Source organism: Lipophrys pholis, assembly GCF_963383615.2.
Source record: "Lipophrys pholis genome assembly, chromosome: 5".
NCBI lineage: Eukaryota > Metazoa > Chordata > Actinopteri > Blenniiformes > Blenniidae > Lipophrys > Lipophrys pholis.
The window spans coordinates 27,255,259-27,277,546 of record NC_137628.1 but is presented as its reverse complement, the minus strand read 5'-3'; the positions used below and the strand labels follow the sequence as shown (position 1 = coordinate 27,277,546).

General features: G+C 40.9%; 1 protein-coding gene across 4 annotated transcripts in view; it reads right to left on the bottom strand.

Annotated features, from left to right (window-relative positions):
• The window catches only part of trip10b (thyroid hormone receptor interactor 10b), a 28,485-nt gene extending 8,561 nt beyond the window's left edge, over positions 1-19,924 (bottom strand). The window contains exons 1-10 of one of the 4 annotated variants that reach the window (XM_080463502.1): positions 19,601-19,914; positions 8,448-8,563; positions 8,300-8,353; positions 7,071-7,218; positions 6,906-6,968; positions 5,114-5,218; positions 4,672-4,800; positions 4,304-4,450; positions 3,065-3,226; positions 914-937 (exon numbers count right to left, since the gene is read on the bottom strand). In XM_080463502.1, coding sequence (XP_080319628.1) covers positions 914-937; positions 3,065-3,226; positions 4,304-4,450; positions 4,672-4,800; positions 5,114-5,218; positions 6,906-6,968; positions 7,071-7,218; positions 8,300-8,353; positions 8,448-8,563; positions 19,601-19,624 — 972 coding nt within the window. In that variant the 5' untranslated portion in view covers positions 19,625-19,914. Of the gene's footprint in view, positions 1-913; positions 938-3,064; positions 3,227-4,303; positions 4,451-4,671; positions 4,801-5,113; positions 5,219-6,905; positions 6,969-7,070; positions 7,219-8,299; positions 8,354-8,447; positions 8,564-19,600 lie in introns of all 4 variants that reach the window. The other 3 variants (XM_080463501.1, XM_080463500.1, XM_080463503.1) reach the window with 3 other exon arrangements.
• Positions 19,925-22,288: the final 2,364 nt, after the last annotated feature.

The following is a 22,288-nucleotide window of genomic DNA, read 5'->3' as shown; positions in this document are numbered from 1 at the left end:
ATAAAATGCAAGCGTACGTCGCTGATACTTGAGCAGCGGACAAGTTAACGTCACAGTTTGTCCCTCTTTCCAACCCCATCCTTTCTGTCAAGCGCCATAAATTAAACCATCTTTGGATTATGTCACTAAAACAACAACTTTACGTTGTACTTTGCACTCTATTAAAACATACACCATGAATAATTCCTTTTTTTGTTAATACAGACTGAAAAACAAATGCAAAATGCATTTAAAAATCTGACTCATTCATTTTGACAAAATGTTTTAACATTGTGTCAACTAAAATATGCTATTACGTCATGTAATCAGCGCCTGGTTCTCTGCAGGTGACTAATGTCGAGTTTCTTCAGTTCTCAACAAGCTCGGGTGAATACACAAAACAAAAAGCCTTAGAGGGAAAGAGAAAGTTAAATTAAAAGTGGACAGATTGATGGTTTTTCCTGGATTTTTATACATATGTATATATATTTGGGGGGGGGGGGGGGGGATAAATTAGCATATGAAAAGAGTAACATTTTGAAAAGTAAACCACTAAAGAGGAAGAAAAAAAAAGTCTCCTCTAAATACATAATATAAAATATGGCTTGCAAACTCCATATAAAAGTGTAAAGGATGAGTTAACCTGCACCAAGAAAAACTTTTATTTTGCCTTAATGATTCGCTTAATTAAAGAGTAACTACACCTAGATAAATAACATCTGTGGAAAAGCTGCTCTTCATGCTGCATATAATCTTTAAATGTCCATTTGGGATAAAATCGTGGAAGTTTCTACATAATTGGCATAAAACCGTTGCATCTCATCCACAGAGGTCAGTGCAGCTTAATCTAGAGTGGAGTTACTCTTCAAACAGTATTTTCCCTTGAAAACAATCCAGCACCAGATTCCAAAAAAGATGTAACATGGAGTATTACCGGTTGCTTTTCCACATGAGCGATCTGGACAGGGAAAGATGAAGACGGAGCGTGAGACAGGCTCATAACAAACACGCCGCATGAGAAACACGTCAACAGTCACCAGCTACATCTGGATGGAGGGGCGAACGGGTGATGAGGGGGAAGAAAAAACAAGGAGGCGACAGACGGAGAAAACGCCACTGGTGATGACGGGAGGAGGGAGGGAGGGGGAGAGGGAGAGAGAGAGAGAGAGAGAGAGAGAGAGAGAGAGAGAGAGAGAGAGAGAGAGAGAGAGAGAGAGAGAGAGAGAGAGAGAGAGAGAGAGAGAGAGAGAGAGAGAGAGAGAGAGAGAGAGAGAGAGAGAGAGAGAGAGAGAGAGAGAGAGAGAGAGAGAGAGAGAGAGAGAGAGAGAGAGAGAGAGAGAGAGAGAGAGAGAGAGAGAGAGAGAGAGAGATAGATAGATAGATAGATAGATAGATAGATAGATAGATAGATAGATAGATAGATAGATAGATAGATTTCAGTGATAACAGATTAGGAGGAAGACGTGCAGCAGTGTGTGTCTGGGGCAAGTCTGTGCAGTACACAGGAATCACAACTGCCCCTCAGGGCAACGAGGTAGAGGGATGAGACATGACTGGAATGTGAGTGTTTGTATTTTTGCTTTATAACGAGTCGAGTGAGCATCAATTTGCGCTCCTATAAAAGGTCAACAGTAGCGGTTCGTATGGATTTAACTGCCGATGATTGCACGCATCAAATTCATCCAAAGCAACGGGATGTAATGTGATTGCTCCTCATGGATTTGCTTGAAGAAAAGTGAAATGTGCCATTTCTGCTGACCTATACGTTTATTTCTATTAAGAAGAAAAAAAAGAGCAAATGTGGGTTTATCTGTGGCTCTAACACACTCTTTACTTCTTTCAGAGTGAAATCCCGAATTTTTTTTAATAGGAAATGTATTAAGAAAAATAAGTTTATTCAAAGGCTTGTCCTTGGATTTATTGATAGAAAAAAAATAAAATAAAATGACCAATATATCCTATTAATGACAGTCACTTTAAAGTGTGTCACAGAAATATTACACATTTTTAAAATAGTAAACAATTTCTACTATAAATGTTTTAACTATTTTATTTCCTAACTTGTGTTTATTTTAATCTCACATTTAAATATTTTTAATATACTTATCCAGGTCTTTATTCTGTTGCTATGTTTTTAAATATACTCACATTCATATGCTGTCAGCCTCTTAAACTAATAATCAATGATACATTTTTTTCTTCTTCAAAAAAACAAAACGAGTCCAATGTGAAACATTTCATATTTAAAGATATTCTGTTGTCGTTTAGGCTAAATAAAATGACCCGAGTCACTCTCAATACAAGCTGGTATGCTATTGGTGTCCTGATCAGGATAGAGGCTATTTTACAAGATTATCTAAAATGTTCATATGTTTTAGAAATATTTAAATGTCCCATTCAATTGCATTCATTTACCTTACTGTGGATGTTTGCTTGTGTGTATCTGTGTGTTTTCTCTGAGTGTACGTATCAAACAAATAATAAATATACAATGGCTTCCAATATAAACAAAAAAATAAATAAATTGCATTTACATTTAAGCCTGTAATGTGACAAAATGTGGAAAAAATATTTATATTTCTGCAAGCTATATGTAGAGGTGTGTATGCTGGCAAATATTCTGTCAGTTGATGTGAAGCACTTTGAGTGTTAAAGAAATAAAGACTGATTGATTGTCTACACCGAAAGTTTCCCCAGCCGTACTTCATTTAGAGGATATTATCATTTAAAACTCCATGAAGCACGTGTCCCACACAGAAGCTTATCTTCTAACGAGGACCGTTGTTCTACATAACTCAAGCAGGGCTGATGAATTAGTGTTATTGTGCTACTTGCAGTTTGCAGACTCGACGCTAGATGCCACTCAATCTTACACAGTTACACAAAATAGAAAAGGAGAGGATCATTTTAGCCTCTCGTGTTAATCCAGACGACTTCAGCCACATTTGGAGAACAGGGCGGGGAGGATTTTCAGGTTAGCAGAAGAACGAGCGGCAGAGACAGAAAAGAAAAAAAAAGGGGAGAGGCTCCGAAAACTCCGCGTTGAGTTTTCACGCAAACGGAAAATGAAGTTAGTCGAGTTCACCTTGTGTTTCTTGCTGAAAGGCCAGAGCTTGGCGCGCACTTTCGGTGGGTTGAGACTCGACTCCGAGGTTGCCGCTTTGATTCCCTGGGTGTAGTCTTCAAACTCCACGTCTCCGGGCCGCTCGAAGCCAGACTTGTGCTGCTCTATGAGCAGTAATGAGTCCTGCAGGGAGAACCATTCACAACAAAGAGCAACAAACGCAGAAAGATTAATAACAGACTCTAAGTCAAAGACACTAGATCAACTTATATGATGATGGCTTCATTAAAAAAATAAAAATGTTTTGATGCCACTAAATGTACTTGCTAAAAGTCCAACTATTCCTTTAATAATAGAATATTAAGATATATTTGCACAGTTTTATCTGGGATCTAAGGCAGGGTGGGCAATTAATTTCCCGAGGGGCCACATGCCAAACTAGGACTGCCGAAGAGGGACGAGTCATCGGCTGAACTCAATTCTACTTGATGTTACTCCATCCCTCGATGAAACGCAGGGCGGTACATTTTTTGGACAAGCGACTGTTGTCGCTCTGCATCAGTCAAAACTTTTATTTCTCAGCACGTTTCTTTGTAATAATACCGGTGACAACTTTAGTCCTTGAACGCAACAATTCATTCCACATGAACTAAACACACACGGCCTTTTCCTCTGACTGGAACCACGTCTGCATGGCAACAATCGTGAGCTCTCACGCATGAACTATGTACATCACAATAAGAAGCATAACAGTTGTATTGTGTGCACCACGTGCAGTAATTTTAATCCGATTCTGTTGTTGTTGTGGTAAATTCTCGGTATGTGGCCTACAGGCTGTAAACTACCTCAAATATGGTGTATCGGTTCATTTATCTTCTGTTTAAAGACACATAAATGCAAGAAAGCTATTATTGGAGTGTGATTCTACAAGTTATTCCTGTAAAAAGTTTCTTATTTACTCAAAGGTGGATCCTAAATCTCCATCAAATTGAAAAGCTATGTTGAATCTTGTTGCATATCAACTTGAAACAGTAGAACTCTCTTTGTACATCATAAATCTGTGACATGCCTGCTCTACTTTACCGTGTCTTACTGGTATTACGCAACACACAGGCTGAAGTGTCAATCTGGAGTCTCTTTCATGAGGCCTTCAGACACGAGAACGAAGTTGAGCGTCGCTCTTGAGCTCCAGTCAGATCAGAGGCGGCGCGACGCTAAACAGAAATGACTGACAAAACGCCACAAACAAGCCCCACTTGCCTGCTTCTCATTTATCTTGCCTCCTGCCGCAGAGATTCCCTCCAGACACTTGGAGATGATTGGCAGCACGTTCTTCTCGATGTCCGAGAACTGGGAGTAGCCCCCCGCGAGCCGCCTGATCCGGCGCTCGTCCATGTCCTGCAGTTTCTGTTGGACACACACGCACGCGACAGCCTGCTTTGGTTTTGGATTTAATCGCAGTCGCACTGGTTTATACTGTGCACATTCACATGCACACCAGGGTTTATCTGACAGTTTTGACACATTTGCAGGTTGTGTGTGTGTGTGTGTGTGTGTGTGTGTGTGTGTGTGTGTGTGTGTGTGTGTGTGTGTGTGTGTGTGTGTGTGTGTGTTTCCGAGCATCTCACATTGAAGATCTGTGGTATCTCAGTGTAGTAGAAGAAGTTCTGCTCCTTGTTGTATTTCTGCAGCAGGGCTGCGTAGTCGTTCCTGCACTCCTCCGCCGTGTGCGTGCGAGCATGGGCATGCTGCTTGGCCTTCAGAGCGAAGGATGGATGGAAGGAGGGGGGGGAGAGAGAGAGAGAGTGAGAGAGAGAGAGAGAGAGAGAGAGAGTGACAGGATGCAAGAGTGAGTCGTAATTGAAGGGATGCAAAACGAAATGCAAAGTAAAGGGGAATGCGGGAAGAGATGCAGAGAGGAGGAGGAGGAGGAGGAGGAGGAGGAGGAGGTGTGAGAGACACAGACGATGAGTTCAAGGACTACTTTTAGGGGACTAAGAACATTCTTCTAAAAAAAAAAAAAAAAAGTGCTCTCAGTTGTGGAAGTGAAGTGTTTATATGTTTATGTACTTTCTCCACGTCCAGTTTGGTGGCATTGAGGTCATTTTCTGTTTTCTCTGCTTGCTGTGTAGCTTTTTCCGCCTCTGCCCACTCCTTCGCGAAGCGCTTCTTTGTCTGCAAGGCAGAAACACACGAGCACAAACACACTTTTAATACTATTCCGAGTATTTGTGGTGTTACCAGTCCCCGACAGAGGGAATGGAGGAACTAAACATGCAAAGAAATTCAAGATTATGATATTTTTCTTTTCCTAAACACCTTAGGCACACTTGGGAAAAAGTTAAGAGTTACTGTGTTTAGTATACATACTTCCTACAGCCACTGAAAGTGTCGAAGTTCACAAAGTTAAAAATTAACAGTGATCTGAAAAAAGTAAACTATTGTAACGCGGTCACAAATTCAATGAAAACCAGTGAAACTTGATTATACACATTTGGTTTGTGTGTTGAAGGCCCACTTTATAGAAATTACAAATAATAATATAATTGTTGTGCTACGATAAGTTTACGGTTTCCTTTTTTGCTGATCTTTGCAGTTTAAGTCGATGTACAGCATTAAAGCAATCCACAGAATGCTTCACAAGCTACAATTAAACTCTTCGACACCAAGTTCTTATATTTTGCAGAGTTCCCAAAAGTTGCAAGACTGTGAAACATCATTTTTTTTGTCTTATTGCTTCTTCTCCACCAACTTCGGGGAAACTACTTCAGCATTCACACTGTGAGAACGTACCGATAATAGACGAATGGACACAATTTGAATCGCAGAGCACATTCTACGAATTGTAACCAGTCAGGAGACACACGGGTTAACTTCTGACCAGTAGCAGCGTGTTTTAATGAGGATATCTGCAGAACCACAGAACAGTCCATTTAAAGTTTTCCTCCGCATACGTTCAGGACACGACTTGTTGAGGGTACACATTTGGGTAACACGTTCGGAGTAAATTTACAAGAAGTGTCCACTGAGCTCTAACTTTTTACTTTTGGTGAATCGCAGTATTTGATAACAGTTTCCAGTCGGCTGTTTGAAAAGTACTTAAGATGTCTTCATATTGTGCACATAGCTGACAATCACTAATTTAATATTCAGGTTCACTTAAGTTTCAAAGTTGGACCCACGTTTATTTAGTGCTGGTAAAGTTACTGGAGGTACAAGCTAATTTTAATGCTGCTTTAAGTGAAACATATTCCAGAGTAAATTCGGGATTAAGGAGATCCTCCTCCAGTAAGAGGAGATTAGTGAAATAGCAACTGTTTAGAGAATTTAGCTGAAGCTTATTCACTGAATCTGCTCATTGAGGGAAGAGACATCAGCTCGACCACAGTATCCAAAGTCGCACGACAAAAACAACAAGCTTTAGTTATTCCGACTCCGTTTCATAATAGTTATCAGATACGGCTAAAAGCAGTAACATTACAGTAAATTGATGCATTAGTCATGAAACTGTCCCCGGTTTAAAGAATAAAAATAAGCCATCATTAAAGTATTAAAGTGACATTGTGTAACATCTGTAAAAACAGGAATGAATACCAAGAAGTGAGATGGCCATTATTGAAAAATGCTGTGAATGTCAGCCAGACTATTCACAACCTGAACACCCAGAGCTTATTTCAATCAATTAACAACCTTCAAATAATGATTAGATGATTTCTTGGCATGAATAGAGACGCAATAATTAAGTTAATTATTTGCCTTGAAACATATTTCAACTAAAAAGTAAAAAAAAAAAAAAAAAAAACCCTGTAAAATGAAGTTGAGTTAATAGGAGGGACTTTTCCAAACAAGGTGAAGGACTTACACTTTCTAGATGCTTAAAGTTGCTCTCTAAATTCTGCTGGGCCTTCTTGGCGTCGGCCAGGTGCTGGGGAGGAAAGAGTTGACATTTTAAAATGACGAACCACAGCCCATCTACCCCCCCTCCCCTCACCCCTCCTCCTCCTCCAAAACCTCCTCCCTCTCTCACTGTTTTGCGTTCTTGCTTGAAGTCCTGCAGGAACTTGGTGAGCTCCACACAGATGCCGGTCATCATGTTCTCAGCGATGAGCTCCCGCTGCCCGGCGTAATCGTTCAGCTCGTTCAGGATGTCCTGGAACGACGCGTGATTGCTGAATCTGCAACAAGAAAGGGAGTTAAAATAAAAGGGGGGGGGGTTTGAAAGCTGAACATAGCACGGACTAACGCTGAGTAAAACCCCTCCCAGTCACAGCTGACACCGGTCCAGCGGGCCCGTGCAACTCGGCGTTTCGCAACATGCCGAGGTGCCGTCTGTGGAGCAATAATACGCAGAGATCCAGCGACGAGAGCCAAGTGATGGAGGATTAAACCGTGTTTTATCTGATCTAATGTAACCCCCAAATGTTAGCATGCTGAAACAATCTGGCAGACTTGTTTCAACGTCCTCTTCGGGGAGCAGATACGAAAGGGGGGATGCTGATGTTTTTTCCAGAGACATGCAGGGTTACATCATTTAACCAGCATGTGCTTGTTCAAGACAGTTTTAAAAGGTTCTTAGTTTCAAAAGGAATCAGCGAAAGAAATCTGCTGAAGCCTGACAACGTCTCTTTTTTTGGGATTTAATTAAACACAAAATAAAACCAGCGAGTAGTTTGGGCACAGTAGTGTATTATTATTACTACATTACCCCTGCAGTCAACTGGTCCCACTTAAGTATATCCAAGGACATACACACGTATTCCTAACAAGTAAAATGTAAATAAAGGGACTGTTTTCTCCCTGAATATTCGCTACATTATACTATATGCAGATGGTGTGTTTTTTCTTCATTTGCATATAGCATATTTTAAACTTCGTACTGAACATGTTAAATAAATAAATAAATAAATAAATAAATAAATAAATAAATAAATAATAACCTGACAATAAATTAAAATGAATTAAAAAATAAATTACAATAAAATTTAATTAAATTCAGACTCTCATCAACATACACAAGTATTAAATTAATATATCAAACAGGTGTTTTATGGGTCTAATCTTGATAAAAAAAAAAAAATATTTCTCGTTCTGGAATCCTTCGTGATACAACTCAGAAACCTGGAAGATCCTCATCATCAATTCATTAACATAAGAGCCAATCGAAAAATCCACAAAGCCTGTAAAACTCATAGTAGAAAAACTTCCAGAGGTTTGCCAAAATTCATTCATACTATTTGCAAAAATAGGAAAATTCACCTGCAATCTTGTTCTTCTTTGCTTCCTCGTTTGGCATATTTCTTTGAAAGACTCCTGTTTAACAGTGTAAAAAAAAAAAAAAAAAAAAGTGAATAAATGAACTTCAGCATCTAGCTTAAAAACAAACCATCATGCAGAAAGGAGCCACCTGAGCTGCTTGGCGTAGCTCTGCTCTATTTCCGTCCGCTCCTTCACAAACTTTATGTAACGCTCCACCAGGTCGAGGCCCGACTGCGTGTGCTTGTCGATGACGTCGTTCTGGTCCTGGGAGAGGAAGAGGACAGAGCGACTCATGTTTACATTCAGCTTCTGTTTGCACACAAACTGTGGAGACATCTGGTGAGAAACACCCAGAGACCGACATGTGGACACAGCCGACCGTCTAAACCGACACAACGTCCAGTTATGTCTTCCTACAGCATGAATTATGAATTTGAAGGGGAAATGTGACCATGAGGCTTAAGGGTGGGACCTGCACTGTTTTTATGACAACGAGACATAATATTAACCAAATCAACATAACTTGAGTTCTGAGTTTCATCTGTTGTGGTGAATAAATTGTCAATTCACATAACATTGTCCATTCCTAAAGCTTAAAAGGGTCATACTATGCAGCTTTTCAACACTTTCACATGATCTTCTTGGTCCAAAAATGTAAAAAATGTATTGCCCCACATTCAGCTTTTCCTTGATTTTCCTCCATTTGATTGGGTGTGAGCTGGATTGGCTCCGCCCACACATGTCCATCTTAGGAAGAGGAGGAAGTACTTCCTCTCATGGTGGCATGTGCCAGAGCAGAGCTGCCTAATTGTGGGAGGGTCAAAGGGAGGGCCTTCCTTAATTGGGATTGGCTAAACCCCTGATGACACTATATAGGGTTTGATTTCTGATTGACTCGTGGGAGCAACACACTTTAAAACATTTTTTTTAAATAAGCCAGGGAAAGAGATGACCGACTTTCTTCACTTCTGGGGAGTCATTCCAGGTATGGGGACAATTATTACTGTTGGAAAACCATTAGAAAGTGAATTTGACAGAATAAGACCTCTTTCATGTGTAACATATCTGTAGCTACTCTATGCGTTGAAATAATCCAATATACAACATCGTTTTAGGTTTCTTGCTCATTGTAAGATATTTACAAAGTTTGTTCTGCTTGTTCTATTGTAATTTTTACATACACAAAACGTTCTCCTTGTTCATAGTTTGATCTGGAAGAGATGACAACATGTTGAGAGAACTGGAACAACATATTTTGCATTGGGCTCAAAGAAAAACAACGCGTCGTCTCCATGGATTCTGATCAGATCCTAAACACACATGGCCTCTTTTCCCATTTCAGATTAGACAGAACTGATCCAAACTGAAGGTATTTATAACTTCTATATTCATTCTAAGTAGTTATCGACCATGAATCTGCAGCTGCTGCTCCAGTTGTGACCTGAGCTCATCAGGAAAACAAAGTCACGATGGGTTGATCTCGATAGCAGAGCTTTGAATACTGTTTAAAGATGTTAGTTTGTATGGTCTTCTAAAAATAACACATATATATAGCCTGTGTGTATAAACCTCTCAAAACATAAGTCCATTTGAGGTATTGCTGAAAATCTATTTAAAGAGCTCAAATCACAATGTTGGCGTTGCTGTGCTGGACTACTAACCCTTACTAGAAGTAGATTTCAGATTATCGTAATTTCCGGACTATTGAGCGCACCTGAATATTTGTGGCACCCACCAAATTTAAAAACAAAAAGAAAGGTTGGAGTTACGTGATGCACCTGAACGCATCGCCCATGTATCGGAGGCATGAAGCTCTTTAGGCGTAAAAATGCGTCAGCGTCATTGTTTAAGCCGCAGGACTCAAAGCGCGTAAAAAAAAGTAGCGGCTTATAGTCTGGAAATTGCGGGATCTCTTGAAGTATGAACCCTGAATACATCACGAGGTGAATACAATCAGGTAAAAGCAGTTCTTTGTGAGAAAGGTTCTGTCATTGTAGAAAGACCTGACAAAAAATACACTCTACTTTTCTGCTACTATTTATTAGTACATCTAACCTGCTCCCTAATGTTTTCAGGGCACTTTTCACAAGCGACACCACAAAGGAACGTGTGTGTGTGTGTGTGTGTGTGTGTGTGTGTGTGTGTGTGTGTGTGTGTGTGTGTGTGTGTGTGTGTGTGTGTGTGTGTGTGTGTAATGACATTTTGATTTTTAATCTGTCTTCTTCGTGCAATGTTAAGGACGGACTGCATCGGTTAAACACTGTTCTAAAATAGGTTATTGTACTTATGTGATGCCGCTCAAAGGTATTCGAAGCAAACCTACTCGTAAGTCTCCTGAGATGACAGCTCCAGCATATCAGATTATCTCACACGTCACCTCTGAATGTCAGCGACTGAGCGACGTCATCGCAAACTGTTGCGACAAGGATGGTAGTAAACATGTGACACAGAGATATGCTGCAGGGCCGCATACCTTTAATAAGTCCAGAAAATGTTCAAGCCATTAAATCATCACCGGGATCTAATGGGGCCCACACACATCCCCCCCATAAAATCTGTTTACCACGAGAGGCTGGTGAATATTTGGCTCTTGTTTGGTTTGAAAAGTGACTTCAATGATTGCTTTGTCAGGTAATTAGACGCAGATGGATGAATCCAAGAGGTATCCGACAAAGTGCATCTTTAGGGTTTTCGAGTTGACATTAATCTTGTCATTCTTGGTTAATCTTCTCATTCCTTCTTCAGCCAATTCACTGTTTTGGTCTCGAGGATGTCGATAGAAATGTAAAAATATTATCATGTTTTCCCACAGCGTTAAGCAATGTAATAGTACACCAGGTACAACATATATTTGCATTATCTGACTTTTTATTTTTAAGGTAAATAATTAAAACATTGAATATTTAGCATCAGAAGATGGTGAACTGAGCCGCTGTTAAAGGGACTCAACTCAAAACATACGGCAGAACCATTAAATGTAGAATCACAAATGCCCCTTCTTCTGGGAATTGACCATGTTCAGTAACTTCCGCATTTCTTTAACACAAAATCAAAAAAAAAAAAAAAGTTAAAAGAATACATGATTAAATGAAAGTAATAGTTGTATATTCTTTTGCAAAGTCCCTGATTGATGTACTTAAACTTAGAAATACAACATAAAACCAGCATCACTGACGGGGTCATTCGAAAGAAAATATCTTGGACAGTAGAAGTCACGGTGGCATAAAAATCCACATTTATTTATATATTAAAAATATATTCCATGACTTATTTTCAAACATTTTAAAATATGCAAGACTTTGGTCAGTTGTACACTTTAGCAGTAGGACATACTGCCACGGTACAATCTGGATTTTCATTTTTCAAGTCAGCACAATATTGACGGCTTTGTTATTAGAATTAAAATGCCTGTTGATAAGTTGAGGTTTAGTTAAAAATAAACGCCACGTTTGTTTAGACTGTTTATCTGCAATTCACCTGCAATCAGGAAATGGAAACAAAACTCTTCACACAATTCAAGTGCAGAAGCACCAAGTGTATTGTCGTGGAGAGGAAGAGGTGAGCACCGACAATGCTTCACATTCCAACCCTCATTACATAAGCGCATGCCTTCAACACACACACACACACACACAGAGATGCACACACACAGACGCACGCTCACAAACCTGTTGGACAGGTAACATTTGCTTGTTTTGTCCCTACAGGCCTCAAATACAATGGCGTACAGGAAAGGACACACACACACACACACACACACACACACACACACACACACACACACACACACACACACACACACACACACACACACACACACACACACACACACACACACACACACACACACACACACACACACACACACACACACACACACACACACACACACACACACACACACACACACACACACACACACACACACACGTTCCTTTGTGGTGTCGCTTGTGAAAAACATGGAGAGACTCCACCTCCTATCTGTGTGTGTGTGTGTGTGTGTGTGTGTGTGTGTGTGTGTGTGTGTGTGTGTGTGTGTGTGTGTGTGTGTGTGTGTGTGTGTGTGTTGGAGACACAGATATGGAGTCCTCAGTGGAGGAAGGAGGCTAAATGGAGATCACACTGTAACACAGTTAGCAGCGCCCTGAATAAAATAGAGCTCAGAGGACACAGCAAAAGGAGAATGATTCTAAAAGCATTAAGAGGACAAGGAAGTGAAGAAGCTGGTGGGGAACCAGAAGGGCCCAAAACAACAACCTCAAGACTGAAGAGCTGGCGTTACTTTCTTTAGGGATATCAGTCTGTGTGCAGTTTCCCTGTTTCCCTTTAACGCACAATGTTCTGTGAGAGGAGGAAATGCTGATTGTGAGACAGAGGGAGCTCAGGAATGAGATAATCATTAGCTCAGTGTGAACCGCCGCCCTGTGACGGCCGTCCCAGGGGCCTCTCCAAACCCTGGAACCAGTCGGACTCGTTCCCACCCTGCGCGGTGAAGAAACATTATGTGATCCCAGACGTTCTCGTTCACGCACCTGCCTAGACTCCAGAAGATGCTTGTGAGCCAGTTCAGACATTTTTCAAAGACAAATCAACGTCTCAATGAGACATTTTAAAGAAAATCCTTATTTTGTGTGTATTGTGTGACAGCAAAGTCTCATTTTTCTCTAGTGTGGTTCTGTTTCTGGATATAAAAGCTTTAAGCCGAACCAGGAGGGATGTAATGACGAACTGATACTTACGTACTGAAGTAAAGAGCTATATTTTTTACTCCTTACTTTACAAAAGTGGGCGACTACTTGTTTCAGCTTTAATGATGACGACTCGAGTTCAGACACGTAATAACACGGACCCGAAAGTAAAACGTGCACCAGAGAACCAAAGTGTCGAGTCTGCAGTTTGTGTTCCAAAGAAAAACAATAGCACTGGCATGAATCAACTTCCTGTGTGTCACAATAAAATATATGGATTTATAGTTGGGAAAGACAATGTCAAGGTCTTCAAAGTAATCTTTTAATGGGTGGTGACGGAAGGCTTTTACAGAACGGGTAAAACTAGATTTATTGCTTCTTATTATCTTAAAGTTCACACTATGGTCTATCCAATCGCTTTTAACTCGTCCTTATTACATTTATATTATGTTACATTATATGATGTTTATTTTAGACATAGTAAAATTAATTCAAAAACTTCATCAAGATATTTATAGTCTGTCATTTGTGACTCAAAGCTATGAGTCAACTTCCTCTACGATGCGTCTTTGCTATTTATTAAACTGGTGATTCCATACTGGAGAAGCATCACTAACGGTCAGTACATCGTGTGCGTGCATGCGAGTGTGCTTACATTTACCTGCACGCCAAAGAAGACTCTTTAAAGGTGGCACTGTGTATTATTGAAGTTGAACGTTTCATTAATTTTAGGACCTGTACTTACTCACTGCATGGCGCTCAGAGTACTTTCTTTTGCACACATTTCTGTATTTTTACCACACGTGATGATGCAATATTACATCTTCTCCAGTTTTCTTCACCGCCATCAAGGCTTTTCATGAAAACACAACAGGGGTGAAAAAAAAAAAAAGATACAGATCAATGAGGAGAAATCGTCTGCAGTCTGCTCTCTTCAGCTGCACGGCGAGATTATGCCAACAGCAATGTCCCCCTCCGAAGCAGCAGGAAGGAAAAGTCCTTTTTTAGGGGGGGGGGGGGGGGGGGGACTTTAAATAGACAGTACAGTCTGTTCATACATGCACGCGCATGCTTTCATGGAAAACTGATCATTACTTGGTTCTGTAGCGAGTTAGAAGCCCTGAAACTGAGAGGAATGTGGAGCAACACAAATTTAAAAAAAAAAAATTTATTAACAAGAAGTACAGCTCACAAACAAACAGAAGAACTAAACAACAGGCCACCACAGCTTTTTAAATCTGAACCTCAAAAAGGCAATGGGGAGAAAGTGAAGCTCATCTACTTCATAGAACAATACAAAGTGAACGCCCACCCCTCCAGCACCTGAACACGAGTGGGATCAAATCCCAGACCGCCCGTGGACCGTGGTTTTTAAAACGTATGCAACGCTTCATAGAAGCTGCTGGTGGTTTTACGAAAGCTGCTGACAACAAAGCGGTGCGAACGACTGAAGAAAGACGTTTTTCTGAAATTTCTCCTCACAAAAAGATGATAAAGTTTACAAGGATATTAAAAAGTAAAGTGTGGAGGTTTAAAAATGTACTAACAATGAAAATACCAGGACATTGCAAAAGCACAGTCCACCAAAAGACAGAGAGCGGCAGACGTACCCATTCGGATAAACATCCAATTTCATCAATTCACCTCAGACACATGTTTCTGGACTATGGACTACATATAAAAGTAGTTTTTTGGGGTTTTTCTTTTAATCAAAAACTACTTCAGTGTTGGTTATTTCATGACTAGTATTCAATTGCTGTGTCAAAAGAAGACATTCAGCTCAATTTGTCTGGATAAAGTGTCTACCACATGGGTGTTAAAATTGAGGCCTGGGGGCTAAAAGAAATCGGCGTGAAGGAAGGCTCTGAACTGGTAAAACTACCAAGCAAAGTGGAAGAAGTTCAAAGAAAAAATGGATTACAAAAAAATAATTCTTAAAAGTAGAAGACACAACACCGAGACCTAAACTAAGATCTGCTGTTATTAAAGGCTTGATGATTAGCCTCAGAGCCTCAGAGCCATGCTGTCAGGGTGAGTTTGCACTATAATGCAGCAGGTTTTTTTGACATTTCACTGTATTTTGCACCAGAACGTTTTATTACAATTGACTTTATGTTGACATTGTTGTAAATTTTCTGAAGTAATTGTTTACTACATACAGACTTTTTCGTCACGCATACTCTGCGCGACGAAATTTAAAGAATAATATGGCACTATTTTACCGCCGGGCCCACTCAAGATGAAATTGGGCTTCATGTGGCCCCTGAACTGAAATGTGTTTGACACCCCTGATCTACCATTAAAGTGCACTTCCCACCTAAAGAACAAATTTTATGAAAATTACACAATGGCAGTTTATTTTGTAAGCAAATGTAGGTACAACGTGGGAATATTCCTTTAAGTTAACTTATTTACTACAAAGAAGGACGTCTAAAAAAGGTTTCAATATCCATTTGAAATGAGGGTTTATGACTTGTGTTTTTAAAAAGTAGTGGATTCAAAGTCAATTATTGTACTTCAGTAAGGTTCATACTTAGTGAAGTACCTAAAAACACTACTTGATTAGAGTAATGAGTGTTTGTAGTTTGGTGTTTCCCACCCTTAATGAAATGAATAGTTGACCTAGAATGCAAATTTTCATTCTATTTCTGATTGTCTGGCCACTGTGGTAGTAGAATAGATTACAGTAGATGGATTTTTAGCCGTCAGTCAAAACTAACAATATAGTCCAGTGCAACCTTTGACATTAAGACCATCCTGAATCCAAGGAAAATGTTGGTTTTTTTTTTCTATTATTTTATTATGTACACTGACCATGCTCCCACACTCAGCCGGCCTGACCCACCGGGCCTCGGCCTGCGGTCGGCTACCTTCAGATAAATTGGGGCCAATTTCATAACGATTACAAGGTTACTGAGCTGAAGAAGACAAACGTGGCTCACGGAGACCACGTGGTAAAATAAAGGAGCAGCAGTTTGTTGACCAAAGTGCTCTCTTCATTGTCCCTTTACTCATGGCAAACAGGATTGTCATGGCAAAGCCGAGCCGCACCAGCTCCCCATGCAGATTCTCCACCTCTGGTGCAGGCCGACTGTACAGCCGAAAGCTAAACAGAAGAGTTATCAAGCACCAGAAGGGACTTTATATAGACATCCGGATGATGTATTAAATGTGAGCGCACGGCATTAAAATCTCACACATATTCGTCGATGCAAGTGAATTTGAGTGCTCTAAATAATCACAGTTGTAGTAAAAAATTTGAAGTAATTAATACTGTTGTATTTTCTTTATTCTTTCTATATTTTTTTACTTGCTTACACCACTTCAGTTCTCAAAAAATAAATATCATTTTTTAACTGTCCTAAAGCTAATATTGTACTATTACATAAATAATAGCACTTCTAGGTATAACAAACAAACTACTCCATAATTAATCATGTAGTAAATTCAATAAAGGTGAAACTATTTTCTCAAAAATATGCCATTTTACATTTGCCATCTTACATTTACCACTTGTGAGAATTCTTACTTTTTCTCTGGTTTATTGATAAACTTTGTTTGCTTTTGAGCCTAAAACAACTCAACAAATGAGATTTTTCACGTGATGTCAGAGGTCAAGCGGTAATACTGGGCCCGCCATTTTGTCCCCCTGACTGTAAACAACAGGCGAAACACAGTCCCACTTTAGGCATGATTTGATCAGATATCAGAGACGACGGGCATCTTCAGCGTAGCTGTCGGGTGGATTAACACTCAGGAAACCTCCAGTCCTCCAGACTGTGCAGAGCCCATCTCATATCAGGTTGGCACTTTGTTTCTGGGTGGACAGTTTTTATGGTTCAATCATAGAAGTTAGTCAGAAGGGAGACTAACTTCTGCTCTGGAGCTGAAGCGGCCCTCAGCTTTGGGGTGAACTCCCTCGGTTCCCAGCAGGACGTGGGACTCAGTTTCTTGCTCAGCACCTGTAGCATTTATTTGCCATTAACTCTATACATGTAAAGCTCTTTGCACCTGCTCCGATCGCCCTCTTCTCTCATGGTTCTTCTGACACACAGGCTCGCTGGCTCACACACACTGGTAATGCAACCTGCACACCCAGCATCTCTTAAAGGGGCCACGCACGCACTGATAACACCCCGAATACTGGCACCTACCACCGAATGACCAGCATAGTTGTAGGGATCGTGATACTCAAACTGGGGGACAGAAGCCGGATCACACTTCACAACATCAGTAAACATACCAGGAGGGAACAGATATGGGTCATCTGTCCTCAACTGTGTCAGTTTATCCACAAATCTCTGCTCACTTTCTCCGTCCAGACGACTCCCAGCTGTGCACAGCGTCACTGTGAGGCTCGCTGACATCCTTGCGCACTTAAAAATTCATTTATCACTCCTGCTAACTGCTGTGTTACCGCGGACGTCCAAAAATGGCGGCACAACGACTTATGACGTCACTTCCTAACGTGGGTGAAAAACCCCAATATGACCACTTCAAGCCTTCAGAAAGTCTCATGAGTCTTTTTCCACCCATTTATAGTTTTTTTTCTTTCTTATATTAAAGAATATAAACAGTTTTATTGACGTGGTTCTGGGTGTTGACTAATTTCAGTTATCGCTGAAGGTTTTTGACGGCTTTCCCCACATTAAGGCGCCACGCAGCTCCACACGCCACCACCAGCAGCAGCAGCAGCAGAAGCAGCAGCAGACGAGTGATTCTGAACTTGAACTCTTTAACAAACGCAGCATTAACCGCAGCCTCACCCAGTCTGTGTGCGACGGTGGCTCAATCACAGAGGCGTGTGTGTGTGTGTGTGTGTGCACTCACACCGTGACCACAATCACTGCTCAGTTCATTGGAAAACAACTTATCTGTACTCTTCACCAGAAGATACACAACAATCCATACCCGTCACGATACTTATTTTGGCGCTGAACTATAGTTAACGTGAGTTTTCTAACTTCAAACTGACACGGCCGCGAAGGGCCAAGCCATTAGCTTAATTCAGTTCTGCTGCGTCGTAGCAATAACTCCATAGTTTCCATGGTTTTGATAAGCTCGTGTACCAACTCTGCATCAGTATTCAATCTGTCTGGTAGCAGGAATTTAAATTATAATCCTTGAACCCAGAGATCTGTTTTCCACAAACTCAGCACACTGCTTCACCTTTGACTCCAGCAAATGAAGACAGATGTACGGTGGGGGTGGAATAAATGCAAAGAAGTTATTCTGCATCATCTGCACACTATTTCTGTTTACTTGGATCGTCTCACTGAAAATCAATTTTAATTTCTAGGAATTAATAGCAACGGGCCCAGAATGCTGCTTTAAGACAATTTCCATTCACCAATAAAGAATTCTACGTCACACTGGTTTTATTCTCCTCTCAGGGTCCACATCAGGTTTGGAATAGAAGTCATTCCTTTCCATCTTATGAACCTCGTACCCATTTTGTTTACTACTCCAATCATACACGAACAACAAGTTGATTTAGTTTTAGCGGCTCCACAATCTCGTCCATAAACAAAAACAAAACACATTCAGAATCTCTCCCAGCCAGTCTCCAGAGCCAACTTTATCTGAAACTCTTTTAACCGCAGTATGTTTTGAATTTCCTTCTTGATTGTAAAATGCTGGTACTTGTACTATGCCCTCATCACTTTATGTCATAAAATGTAAGTTTGTTTCACGTGATCTAACAGGTGTATAGATAAAGCCACATGTATAGATTAAAGCGCTTAATAAATCTAGCCTGATCAAACTAATCAGTTTGAATCTGAAGTGTTAGTTCCCTCAGAAACGACACTGGAACTTCATCTCAGCGCTAAAGACAAACTTTCTAGTCCCGGCTTCAGGAAAGGGAGGATTTCCTGCCATTCTGTGCCACAAGCCATTCAGTTACGCTCAAAACAAACTATGTTCAAACTTCACCTTGAGATTCTTAAAATCTCAAGAGGACGAAAATCTGACATTCTCTGGAGCTCAACGTGAACCGAGAGCGAAACATACATGTGATCCGACACCAAATAGCAGCGCTACGTCCAAAAAGCTTCTGGTGTGACAACATTTCCTGCCATTATGGGTCTGTTGGGGGGAAAAAGTTAGAAGGCATGTTTTCATGGACATCTTGAGTCAGCAACAGTCCACCTCTCAGTCCACGTCATGACGTGACTTTCTGAGATACTTTGCAAGCACATCAGACACACGAAGCATGAACCGGTGACCTTCTGCAGCTTCAGATCTGGACGGAAGACCTGAAGCCAGTGAAGCCAGCTGGAACCAGAAAGCCTTGCAGCACTTCCTGGGAGGAGTGGGAAGGTTGAAACACACCTTTAAGCCAACAAAACGCAGATAAGTGTATATATATAAGGAGCAGTGAAGCCCCCCCTCTGTCTCCCCTCGGTTTTATGATGATAAGGTATGTAGCAGCAGCAGGAGTTGCGAAATCATCTGGCTGCAGGTTTTTTTTTTAAACAGTCCCACTCTGGCCGGGCCCACCGTGGAAAAAGAAACAGCAAACAACACAATGTGTCGAGGAGAAAACTAAATAATAGCAGGGCAGAAAGAAAACAAACTCCTGGAGGCATTTCTCTCAGCTGTCACAACTTACCCAGAGATCAGTGCCCCAGTCCATGTCTGCGGAAAGTTGAGAGACGGGGGAGAGAGTCGGAGCGCCTTTTCTTCTTCCAACAAAACAAAGAGCGACCAGGTGGAGAGACAAGGACAGAGACAGAGAGAGAGAGAGAGAGAGAGAGAGAGAGAGAAGGGGGTGGGGGGGTGGGAAGGAAGGAGCGGGGGAGACAGAGTGGGCAGGGAAAGAGGATCACTCTGCTCCGAACAAAGATCCCTGCAAAAAGTTTTAGGCTCGACAGCGGAGAGATGGCGGAGGAAATGTTTGGAGGAAGTCTACGCCTTCTTCTCCCTGAGAGAGAGGGGGGGAGGGAGGGAGGGGGAGAGAGAGAGGGAGAGAGGGGGGAGGTAGGGAGAGAGAGAGGGTGGGAGGGAGGGAGAGAGAGGGGGAGGGAGGGGAGGGAGAGAGGGGGAGGGAGGGGAGAGAGAGGGGGGAGAGGGAGGGAGGGGGGAGTACAGACTACAGGAGATAGAGCGAGCGGGAGAGAGAGAGGGGGGGGGGGGGGGGGGGGGGGTAGAGAGACTATAAGATAAAAAGAAAGAGAGCGAGAGAACAAACCCTTCACCTGGCAGTAAAACAGGCACACTTCACTTCATAACTGACACTGAAGTAGTTTGTTCACTTCATTGCAAACAAAAAATCGAAAGTGCTGAAAATAAAGCTTATTGAATGACTTCATGTTGATCCACAAGGGGACTGGTGGTCTGTCCAGTTTGTCCTGCCCCCTGCCTCGATTGACTCACATGACTCTAAGAGGGATAAATCAGAATATAAGATGGATGAATGACAACAGATCATCATGTATCAGACAAGAACGGAGCAACAATCCTCCAGAAATGGATCCCATCACTTCTTAAAGATCCAGAGTCCCACTCAGCTGTGAAGATGACTTCTAACGAATGTAAATATATCTGAAACAAATCTTAAAATGTCTCACTTTCAATGGCTGATGTGTTTTGCGTGATCTTTGGGATGCTGTTGCCTTGATGCTGTGTAAATATCAGCCAAGAACATCTAGTTCCTCTAATGCTGTATAGAATTCTGACCAAGTTTGTATATTATGTTTGGTTTGCACTGATTAATTGATGTAATTCTATATTTTGCATTGCCTAGTGAAACATTATTATGATAGCCAGCTTGTGGATGCACTCTTGTCCAATTTGAGTCATTTCAAACTATTGGGTGCGTCACCAGTTTTCCAGATATTCATGCTTTCCAAAGGATGAATCCACCAATACTGTTAATAATGTGACTTTTCCTTTGACATTGCAGCCACTGCATTGATTCATCCAACCACTTCTAACCAAGAGTTCTAACCACTAAACCTGCATTTAAATCATTTACAATAAACTGTAAAAGCATATTTTTGGGGGAAAAAAAGAGAAAAACTAGATTTCTTTTCTTTATATTTCCTTTATTCTTGAGAATCTAATTGTCTTTGTAACAGCTGATTCAGTTTACACGTGAAAGACCTGTTGATCAGATCAACAGGGATTTAGATTCCTCATATTCATCGTGTGTACAAGAACAACGTTTGCGGGTTTTCAAAGCGGGACCATCAACCCGCCTTAAAATGTTAATGAGCTCCTGAAGCGCGAGAGTGACACCGTGTGTCTGTAGAACATGCAGCCTGCATGGGATCACCATGTACTAAAGAGAAAGTATGTCAGCCAAACCACGTGTTAACAGCGTCACTGTGTCTGTGAGTCGAAAGCTGAATTTACAACCAGCTCACCTGACGAAAGTACAGATTTTTTCTAAAATGTGGCAGGAGGAGTGTAGCCCCACAGTATGTAATAATGGTGCAAAATGTAATAATGTAATACATTGGAAACTCATTAAGTAATAACTCTGCATTTTGTAATAAACTTTGCCACATTTTGTAATGACTTGTTACCTATTGCAACATTTATTACAAAATAAGGGTGTTACACTTTTTTGTTGAGAACATTTGCGGCATTATGTAATAAACTTTATCCATATACATGGTTCTATATTTGATAATGACAAAAAAATTAAGATTCAGTTGGACTAGAATTAAATGTCACATGTCCTGCCAACACATCAATGGTAGAATATAGGGTTCTATATCTGGCTGAACCTTTTAAATCACCTGCTTTTATGGCTGGTAGATTTTTAAAGTTACACGCCAATCACTATTTCCACCAGCAATTTCTTTTTTCTTGAACAAAAGAAAACCAGATCGTAAGTGCCATGGAGTACATTCAATCATTTGTAATAACTGTTGCAATGTATAACAAGTTATCTCAAAATACGTTCAACAATTTTATCACAAAATGCAGCAGATCATTACAAAATGCGGCGTTATTACATAACGTGGCGCTACAAGGCCTGTTTCACACACACAGAAGCCAAAAGTGAAATCATCAGTGTTCTGAAAATACCCACGTGTTGCACTGATTCAGGAAACATCTTGGAGGGTTGTCGCTTCAAGTCATGAGGTCAACAGGAGGAGAGACAGTTCAAAACTCATTAACGTAATTAGAGTTAATATTAGCAAAACTTTTATTTTAGGTCAAACACGTCTGATCATTTGTTTCTTCAGCACAGCTTGTGAACGATTCCACAACCAGCTTCCGTGGCACTCAACGTTATTTTAACATGGTCAGTTGTCAAGCAGGTATTTCATTTATTTCTGGTGTTTAA